The sequence below is a fragment of the Tupaia chinensis genome, unplaced genomic scaffold (genome assembly GCF_000334495.1).
Source record: "Tupaia chinensis unplaced genomic scaffold, TupChi_1.0 Scaffold000515_1, whole genome shotgun sequence".
NCBI lineage: Eukaryota > Metazoa > Chordata > Mammalia > Scandentia > Tupaiidae > Tupaia > Tupaia belangeri.
Window position 1 is genome coordinate 6,474,922 of NW_006160028.1, and position 10,499 is coordinate 6,485,420.

Below are 10,499 nucleotides of genomic sequence, written 5' to 3' on the forward strand. Positions count from 1 at the left end.
GCATGTAAAGGGCTGAGAGTCCCGAGCTGAGGCGTGCATTGGGAGGGGAGGGCCCCATGCCTGGGGTTGGAGAAGGTGAGGTCGATTAGACTTGGAACTTGGGTGTGGTTAGGGAGGGCCTGAGGTCCACACCTCGGTCACCTGGTGTCCCTCAGTGCAGGAGCAGGTTGAGGAGTGAGGAGACGCTGAGTGGCGCATGGGGGAATGTCCAGGTGGTGAGACCAGGAGGGGGAGATGCACGAGGAAGAGGAGACAGCTGTCAGGGAGGTTGGATACAGCGCTTCAGAAGCTAAGAAACACAACACTAATCAACAGGGTCAAATGCTGCAAAGAGTTCCCATAATGACTTAAGGACTCAAGTGTCCTCCCAGGTCCCCCGGATGGAGGCCCTTGTGGTAGGGGCTCTGCAGCAGGACTCCTGGGGATGCCCTTCACGCCGACTACAGCAGTGGTGGAGGGGCCCTCTGGAGCTGAGAGGTGGCTCAGCAGCATCTGCTGAGCAGCGAGTCTATGACATTTACCTACGAGCTCCCTGACAGCCCAGGCAAGAAGGGTATGCACCCTTAGCTCTGTTTTCCCACAGAAGGAGATGGAGCCACTTCCTGGATGGTGACTTGGTGGCTGGGTAGGGAGGAAGAGAAGGGTGACCAGAGCTCCGCGTGTTGCTATTGGATTGAACTACTGTCATCTCACAGCAGCCACCTCAGGAGTGCCCGTGCTGTGTGCCGTGGCTGAGTGTCACCTCATCAGCTCTGTGTCACCCCACCCAACGCAGGCCATTCCGAGGCCCCTCTGAGGAACATCTGTTTAATAATCAGCAGGCAGAGCCAGCGTGCCTGCCCCATGAGGGAAAGGCAGGATGGGGCCCACTGGGAAGATTACCAGCTCAGAGCCTGCAGCCGGCTTGCCCCTCCTGGTAGAGGCCCACCCGCTGCCTTCCCAAGGCAGCTGGGAGATTGCCTTCGTGACTATGGGACAGGAGAACAGCTGCAGCTGGAGCCACAAGGCCACTTCCAGGCGGCCTATGGGTCGTGGCCCATGGAAAGGAGCCCTCACCGGGAACCTGAGCACCCGAGGGGGCTGCCCTGGGCCTGCTGAGGGCCGGTCCTTATCCCCTGCTCTAACTTTATTCCCTGGCCACGCTGGCTCACGAGTCTAACCAGCAAGGCAAGAGGGCCTCGTGCTCACAGGGGGAGATGATCGCTGCTGCCCCGAGTCCTGGGCCTGAACCCCAGTACCAGCCCTGCTGTACCGAGCTTTCCTGTGGCTACCCACCGGCAGCTCCCGGGAGGCCTGGGCAGTCCACTCGCCGTGGCTTACATAAGCAACACTGCACTTTTAGGGAAAAGATTTGAAGCTATTTAGGTCTGCAAAGGAAAATAAATCTGTCAGATAGTGGTCGTAGCCCCCCTCACCCCACCTCCCCGTCATCATCCTCACCCCCTTTTCCTGGTAACGCAGCCCCAGTTCCCTCCCCCTTGGGCAGTGCTGGCTTTGAGCTCCAGGTGGCGCTCTCCCAGAGCTTTCAGACCAGCACAGTCCACCACAGTCCACCTCCCACCCACAGGAGCCTTTCAGGAGAGGTGCCTCCTTCCCTCGCCCCATCATAGGGGCACGTTTGGTGGTCCACTGACGCCCTTCGCCCTGGCTCCATGGAACAGTTCTGCCAAAGCCTGGGGAGCTGGCCACAGGGTGGGGTGAAGGGGATTGTCTGATTGGTTGAACCATCTGCCACCAGCCCTGTTCCCCAGCAGGACTCGGACGGGGCACCTCGAGCCTGTGACCAACACTCCCTGCCCGCTCCAGGGAAGAGCCGAGGTACTGAGTGGCCCCGTGGGCAGGCAGCGGGCACAACCTAATCTTGGCTCCATCCCTGACCAGGTGTCAACGCCTGTTGAGGACCTGCGGTGTCCTTGGTTGTGCTGAGCCCCACCCAGGAGGTAGGAGCTGGCAGGAGGAGTTTGTGGTTGGACGCCAGCCAAGTGGAGCTGGTGCCTGCGGGTCAGGACCTCTGTGGACTGGTTACAGCACTGGGCATTGTGCCGTGGGCACGGAAGGCCCTCCACGCGACACCCTCGGTCTGCGAGTGAGAAGACTAGCTTTACGCGGGACTTCACCTCTTATCAGAAGTGCGTCCCGGGGTTTGAGCCTTCCCCTGCCCATCTGTGAAGTGGGGAGAGGACTCTGAGCCCTGGGGCTCACACCACTGCGGAGGCTCAGGGAGGGTGTCGGCGCAGCTGCTCTGGGGCCGACGGAAGCAGGGGAGCCATGGTGTCAGAGTGGCTGGCCGTCCAGGCATAGTGAGGGTGGGGTATGTGGGAGCAGGAGGGAAGCCTGGAGGGGCGCAGACTGCACCGCACCGTGGGGACACAGAGCAGGAGGAGATGGCTGAGAGCAGGAGTCTGGCTGCGGGGTCGCAGGTGGAGCTGAGGAGAAAGACCGAGATGGGGGCCCAGGCAGAGGCTTCTCTAGTACAGGGGAGGTAGTGAGTGAGAGAGGGAGAACGGGCTCTAATGATTCAGCAAAGGCAGCCGTGCCGGCACCCGCAGGCTCAGCAGGGGGGCTCAGACAGGCCTGGGGGCCAGCCCTGCTCTCCCGTCAGCGGGGTAGCAGTGGGTGAGGTGCTTAATCTCTCAGCCTCAGCTGCCTCGTCCGGATATTGGACAGTTTATTATCTGCTTTGAGGGTTGGGAGAACCAGGTGAGTCGATGGATGCCAGGTGCTTAGCTCCAGGCCTGGCCGCTGTCATGTCAGTCTTTATCCATGATATTAACAGGACGCACGACTCAGCTGGGGGGGAAGTGGCACCAGAGGAGACAAACGTGAAATAGTAACCAAGAGGAGGAGCGGACTTGGGCAGCTTGGGAATGTGGTTAGGGTGTGCTGGGGACATTCAGGTGTAAGCGACCGCCAGGAGGAGACTGGGATCAGGAGAGAGCCCTGGACCCAAGTCCGTGGGAGCCGTTTCGTGGACGTGGAGGCGATGTCGAGGCTGTTGGGGAAAACAGCGCCACCCAGGCCGGCAGGAGGACCGTGTGAGTGTGTCAGGACATTGAGGACTCCAGGGACGGGCTCTACCTGTCAGCTACAGAGCCGGGTCCGGGAGCAGCGTGTTCTCACAGGCCAAGTTGGGTAGTAGCATCAGGTGTAATTGTTTTATTTTTGAGTAGAAAAGGGACTGCTTGTCTTTTAGGTCACGTGATTTTGTCACACGTGAATCAAACACTACACAGCTGTGAGTGTGAGAAGACGAGGCCGCCTGAGCGTCGAGTGTAATTCTTTTTTTTTTTTTTGAGAGGTTTTTTGCTATAGGGCGCATGCGCTTGCCAGACAGACAGAGACAGAGAGACAGAAAGCGCGAAATCACCCCCCAGGAGGGATGGTCACGCCGCAATCCCTTCTCCTCCATTCTCCTCTCGGGATCTTGGGCACGCACACACACGCGCCCGGCGTGAGTTTTAAGCCACCGGGTCCAGGATGTGAACCGCGGTCAACTACGTGGGAGTCCAGCGACATAGCCATTACACTAACTGCTGGCTCCCGGTCCAGTGTAATTCTGAGAAGCAGCGTAGGATCACGTACTGGGGGCGAATGTACAGGGAGGGGTAGAAGGGGGCGTAGGGAGGACCAGGACAGGCCTGGGGAGCACTACCATGCAGGGATGGCCTAGTGGTGAAGGCAGCCAGGTCCCGCATGGCCCACTGTGTGCTCTGAATCTCAGCCTGCGGGGTGCATGCATGTGCCTGCCCCAGACCCTGACTGGGGGAGAAATGGAGAAGGAGGTGGCAGTTGCTGTGCCCAAAGGGGGACTGCTTTCTCCCTCTCCCTCGCTCTCTGTCTCTCTCTGGCGAGTGCATGCACCCTCTGATACATTTTCAAAAATGCCAGGAGAGAAGTGAGTGTCAAGGAGCATGCGTTCTGCTCATATGGTCGAGAGGCTGAGGAGGGGAAGACTAGGGTGGCCTCAGCGTGTGACATCCAGGAGCCCCTGGTGTGGAGATGATCTGGCCCTGCCGTGGGCTGGGAACAGGAACGGGAGGGTAGGGAGAGAGAGTGGACGGCGTGCCCGAGGGAAGAGAGGAGGGAGCGTGGCGAGAGAGGGTTCTGGGGACACGCAGACTCGGTATCCTCAGACACGCACCCCCTCACACGCGTTTATGGAGCGCCTACCCTGTACGTGGTTGAAGGGAAGGAGCCGGGGCAAGGGAAAAGTAGAAGTGCGTGAGAGAGAGACCGAGGCTTACAGTTCAGACGAAGGTGAGGCGACAGCCATGCCACGTGGAGAAGGGCTTCCTGCTCTTCCTGGGAAGTTTCCGGGGGAAAGCGGAAGCTGTGGGGTTGCCATAGGTGACCGATCGTGTCATTGGTGTCCGTCGCAAGGTCATGGGTGAGGCCCGAGAGCAGAGAGGCGTTCCCCCAGCCCTTGTGGGGAGTAGGAATGAGCTCTAAATGGTCATTTTGTTAACCAGCAATTTCCTCTCCCTGATAAATGTCCTTAACTCTCCGTAATTGAAGGAGAAGGCGCCAGAGGTCAGTTGAGGAAGCTTTAATTTGGGTAACAGGGAGAGAAAGCAGCTAGAGACCAATTACTCTGTCATTACACAAGCTCATTGCCATGCTGAACTCCCGAAGTGAGGCAGGGCTGCATTCCCACAGGCAGGGGAGCCGGAAGGAGGGAGCACCGCTCTGAGGCTGGGCCCTGGGGAGGAACACAGGGATCTCGGTCCCAGGAGACTAAACCCTGAGGTTTCCAACAAAGAGGCAGGGCCTAGCTCTGGTCTGAGGGTCCGGTTCATCCAGTCCTTACACCCCCAAAACCAGAACTCAAAGAGGGCCCTGCAAAATAAGGCTGCCTCCTCGTTGACACTTTCTTCCAGGTTAGCTCTGCCTCTGACTTACTGGGTCAGGTTAAGCCTGTCCTTGTCCCTTGAGGCCTCAGTTTCCCTAGCTGTAGTCTTGGTTACTAGGCCAGATCAATTCCAAGGAACCTTCCAGCACCATCCTCTGAGTCTATAGAAGCCTGCTGTCTCTTAGCCAGTCTTGCAGGCCCAAGTATCCTGTGAAAGCACCCGCTTCTTCCGACCCTGTACTCGGCCCCGTGGGACCACACAGGCTGTGGGCACGGTCCTTAACCGCAATGACCAGGTATAACTGCATGGCATATCGGCCAGCAGGTTACCGTGCCATGGCGCCTGACCACGTGAAACCAGCAAACGTGCCACAGTGCAGAAGAGGGAGATGAGAGAGGGGAATGAGGGTGGAACAAAGCTGGGCCTGACCCATGATCAAGGCTCGGCTGAGCCTCTAACTTGTGTGACCTCAAAGGCTTATCCCCTCTCCAGTCCTCCAGACTGGCCTGGAAGACCCCCCGAGGTTTCCCTGGCTTCTGGCCAAGCCAGAACCCAGAGGCAGAAATGAACGAGCAGGCTCTGGGTGTGGAGTTTGGGGTATGGGATGGGATGAGGCTTGGTGAGAATTTGTGTTTGAGGTGAGATGGGACTCAAGGCTGGGCACGCCAGCAGGGCTGACCAGCCCAGGGAATCAATGCAGGCAGATGTGACATGAGGATAGGACATTCCTGACTGAGGGTCCCAGCCAGCAGGTTAGGCCTCTCTGTCCCCTGTCATTCTTGGGTGACTCTAAGCTCCAGGTAAGGGGCTGAGACGTTATGAGAAGGGACAGACACGAGGAGGGGGATGGGCTTTGGACTGATGGGTGACAGCCGAGGTGCTCCCTCGTAGTGACCACAGCCCTGTCCTCTCCTCTCCAGGGATGTGGGGCCTGGTTAACAATGCAGGCATCTCGACGTTTGGAGAGGTGGAGTTCACCAGCATGGACACCTACAAGCAGGTGGCAGAAGTGAACCTCTGGGGCACAGTGCGGATGACGAAATCCTTTCTCCCCCTTATCCGAAGGGCCAAAGGTGAGTCGGAAAGGGAACTCTGTCCTGCCCCTGGACCCGCCTCTCTCATTTATCTCTGCTCCGAGTAGGCGTACCTGTCCTAGGAGGTGCAGAACCCACAGCCTAACAAGGCTGAGCTCAGCAGGCACAGAGGGCCAGGCTGGGCCTGGGTCTGATGGTGGTCAGAGGTGCCATGGCCAGGTGTGGCAAGAGGGGTGTGTGGCATTCAGAAAGTAGGCAGGTAAGAGGCCAGTGGTCTGTGCACTAGAGGCTTAAAGGTTATAGCAGCAGTTCAGTCTGGGCGCCTCATCACTCTGCATAAAGTCGTGGGTACACATCATTGCATCAGTAGGGTGCGGGTACGTACAATTTGGCATAGCCATTCTATGGGTGATTACACCATAATTTAAAAAGTGAGACTGCCGTGGTATTAAGAAAAATTACTGGGACCAGCAGTTGGTGTAATGGCTATGTCACTGGACTCCCATGTAGTCGACTGCAGTTCGAGTCCCGGACCCAGTGGCTTAAATTCATGCTGGGCGTGTGTGCATGTGTGCCCAAGATCCCGAGAGGAGAATGGAGGAGAAGGGATTGCGGCGTGACCATCCCCCCTAGGGGGTGATTTCTCGCTTTCTGTCTCTATGTCTCTCTCTGTCTGTCTGGCGAGTGCACGCGCCCTACAGTGAAAATCTCTCCAAAAAAAAAGAAAAGAAAAGAAAAAGAAAAAGATGCCAGGCACATATGCGTGTGTGCCTCAGATCCCAAGAGGAGAATGGAGGAAAGGAAACTATGGAATGGCCATCCTCCCATAGCAGCGTGGGTAGGTGGGGGTTCTCACTTTCCCTCTCTCTCTGTCTCTGTTTCTCTCTGGCAAGTGCACATGTCCTATAGCAAATTTTTAAAAAGGAAGAAAGAAATGTACCACCCAGCCTGCTTCCCTCTCTGCCAAGCTGCCTTGGCCTCCATCCGGGATGGAGCGGCATTGGGGAGCTGAGCCTGACAGCCCAGGTGCTCCCCTCTTCCAGGGCTTCCTCAAGCCCTTCCTGCTGCCGCAGCCCCTGGGCGACTTTTTCTCTGCACTTGTTCCTGACCCACCTCTAGTGTTGCCACCGGGGTGGACCCTCGGACTTGTGTATAACTGCACATCTTCCTCCTGGAGCTGAACTGTGAGCTCCATGAGGGTAACCGGGATCGGGCTCCATTTCTCCCGACAGCAGCAGACCTCACCTGTAGCGCATGCTCGGAGCCACACAGGCATGGCGGTCTCTCCCCCGCCTTCTCCCACTGTCTCTGGCTCCATTGGTGTTGGAGTTGGGTGTGTGTTTCCTGTCCTGGTGCAAAACCCTCTTCTCGCCATTCCTCCTGCCCTGTCCTACCTGGCACGGCGGGCACTTAGGGACATCAGGGATACCGATGCTGGTGTGTGGGCCTGATTGGGGCTTCCCTACTGAGTGAAGAGTTCCCTTAACCTCAAGTGGGTCCAGCCAGGCCTCCAGAAACACGGCAGCCCCGGCCCTGTACGTCACAGGGTGGTGCCCCTGCAGCCCTCCTGAGCAGACGCTGCTGTCTCCCCTGCAGGCCGCGTTGTCAACATCAGCAGCATGCTGGGCCGCATGGCCAACCCCGCCCGCTCCCCGTACTGCATCACCAAGTTCGGGGTGGAGGCTTTCTCCGACTGCCTGCGCTACGAGATGTACCCACTGGGTGTGAAGGTCAGCGTGGTGGAGCCTGGCAACTTTATCGCGGCCACCAGCCTCTACAGCCCTGAGAGCATCCAGGCCATCGCCAGGAAGATGTGGGACGACCTGCCCGAGGTCGTGCGCCAGGACTACGGCAGGAAGTACTTCGATGAGAAGATCGCCAGGATGCAGACCTACTGCAACAGCGGCTCCACCGACACGTCCCCTGTCATCGACGCCGTCACACACGCCCTGACCGCCGCCACCCCCTACACCCGCTACCACCCCATGGATTACTACTGGTGGCTGCGGATGCAGGTCATGACCCACTTGCCCGGAGCGGTCTCCGACATGATCTACATACACTGATGACCTTGGCCCTTGTTGGGGAGCCCTGGTGGGATGGGAGGGGGGAAGGTGCTCATATAGTCACCTCTTAATTTTCCACTGTGGATTATCCACTGTCCTAAGAGGATCTAGTAACCATAGGAAATAACCCAGCCCGACTAGTTTTTATAGGGAATGGCTTGGGCCTTCACCAATGGGGTGCATAGTGGCCCCTAACAGGGTCCCCAAACCTCAGGGCAAACATAGTGCATCCATTTATCTGGAGTTGATTTCAAACACAGGTTTTGGGGAAACATCTTTATAGTAAAAACAGATCTATTCTAGAATAGAATCCAAATTCCTTTACACGTTTAATATCAGTTCCAAAAATATATCTCATGTGATCCTTACGCCAGCCTCACGAGTACAAAGGACAGAATTTTGTTGTTCTTCTGTACACGAAGAATTTGCAGCTCAAGGAGGATAATGACATAACCCTTTTATGGCTCACGATGGTGCGGGTCGTGCGTTCCTGCTCCTGCTGTCGAAACACGTCACATTGGTGCATTCCAGGGCTGTTTGGGGTCCCGTTAGCTAAGATCCTCTGGCTGAGTCTGCGTCCTCACCTGACCCCACGTACCATGTGCCTGCCTGTGTACCTCTTCACATGTCCGTGGTGCTATGTGACCCATCCCAGAGCCAGCACTTCAGAGCTGGCCGTGTGGGCAGGGGCAGTCCTTCTGGAGATTTCCATCTGTGATGTCTGTGCCCTCCTTAGGCTTGTGTGGAGGTGCTCTTTGGCTAAGGGGCAGGTTGTTTCTGGTTTGTGTCTTCTTGGGTTTGTCTGGAGTGGAGCTGGGGTTGATGGGACACCCTTGGCAGGGGCAGTGGTGCCAAAGCTGTGCACCGTGACACCATCTTCCCCGGGGTGGTTTGGACTCCCTGCCTCTCTCACATGGTGCTCACACTGACACACACAGCCCTGTCCTGCAGGGCCTTAGGGTCGCCTTCACCAGTGGCCCACTTTCCTGCTGTGGCCTTACTTTTAATCAAGAAGCCAGGCCATTGATAGAGAGGAGACTGTGTTACCACTTCTTAGGTTTGGGTTTGATGGCAGCCGTCCCTGCAGTTGCTCAGGGCCTGGATATCTGGACCCACACCAGGTGCCACCATCCTTCATGTGGCTGTAGGCCTAGGGCAGGGTTCCAGGTGCCAACCTCACTAATCAAACTAGCATTTCCACCTCTCCCTGGACGGGCTGGACCTGCCACTAGAGGGCGCCCGCCCCCTCTGCAGCCAGAGCTGGCCTCTGCCCGACTCAGGAGCTCCCACCCAAGCCTCAGGTCTCTCAAAGGCTTTAGGGTCCTGCCTTGGAAACTCAGGGAACAAGGAAGCAAAACCCCTTTAGAAACACTTCTTGCAGCTGCCTTGAACCTGGAGCTTGGTGCCAGGAGAAGGCAGAAGATCCTGGGCAGCTGGGTTGGGCCATGGGGCTCAAGCAGTCCCAAGGAAGAGGGGTCTCACAAGGGGCAAATTCAGCCTGCCTTTGGGGCCTGTCTCAGCTCCCTGCCTGTGGGACAAGACCTAGGGGGCCTGGGGAAGCAGGGGCGGGCAGGCAGGCCGGGCTGAAGCCCTCTGGAACCTGGCGTGTTTGTGTAACAGGAGATGCGGTGTGCCGCAGGGCCCTTTCAGAATCGCATTTTTACATCTTTGGGAGAATCTGTTTTCATGCTTAATTTTATTAAAGGAAAATGGAACACTTGGAGTTACATGCGTGCATCAATACCTGGGAACCAGAGGGAGGGAGGCTGCTGCAGTCCCAGTTCCGGATCACCAGGAAGCGGAGCATTAGAGAAGTCACATCTGCTTCTGTCGGGGTCTTCAGCAGTGAGCCAGGACTGCAGGGTGAGCCTGCCCCTGCTTCCTCAGGCCTGCTGGGGACAGATGGTATCCACAGGCCCTGCCTTGGGTAGGAGCAGCGTCTCCAACATCCTCCGCTAGGAAAGATTTCCTGAGCCAGGAAGACCCGGGGACACATCTGCCACTCTCGGGCCTGCACCTCCGGGCCTGGGCCTCAGTGCACACTCCTCTTCCCAAGTGGCAGGTACCTGTCAGCAGGGGCGTCTGGTCAGCAACTAAGTCCCCCTCCCATCCTCCATACATGCCAAATTCTTATGTGGAAGACCTAACCTCCAACATGACTGTGTTTGGAGATGGGGCTTTTAGGAGGTAATTATGATCAAGAGGCCATAAGCGTGGGGTTCTAATCCAACAGGATTGGTGGAAAAAGAGGTCCCTGTGCATCTTGGACTTCAAGCCTCCAGAAGAGTATGAGAATCGATTCTGCCGACGAGGCCACCCAGTCTAGAATTCTGTGTGAGGCAGCCCAAGCAGCCGTCCACAGCCAGGAACCAAGCATTCATTACCACCTTGTTCCTCCCAGGGCCTGAGCCCTGGAGATGGTCTAGCAGCACCTACTGGTCCCAGTCTGCTGCCACATGTGACTCTGAGCTTCAGCTGGGGTCCCAGGTAGAGAGAAGCCTGTGGACAAAGCCTGCAGCTGTGGGCGAAGGGTTCGGGCTGGGCTCAGC

At 57.4% G+C, this 10,499-nt stretch overlaps 1 protein-coding gene across 6 annotated transcripts in view; it reads left to right on the forward strand.

Moving 5' to 3' along the window:
• BDH1 (3-hydroxybutyrate dehydrogenase 1) overlaps window positions 1-9,677 on the forward strand; it is a 65,640-nt gene extending 55,963 nt beyond the window's left edge. For all 6 annotated transcript variants that reach the window (XM_006156753.3, XM_006156758.3, XM_006156756.3 and 3 more), the window contains exons 6-7: window positions 5,771-5,923; window positions 7,481-9,677. In XM_006156753.3, the coding sequence (XP_006156815.1) occupies window positions 5,771-5,923; window positions 7,481-7,950 (623 nt within the window). In that variant the 3' untranslated portion in view covers window positions 7,951-9,677. The remainder of the gene's footprint in view (window positions 1-5,770; window positions 5,924-7,480) is intronic.
• The last annotated feature ends 822 nt before the right edge of the window (window positions 9,678-10,499 follow it).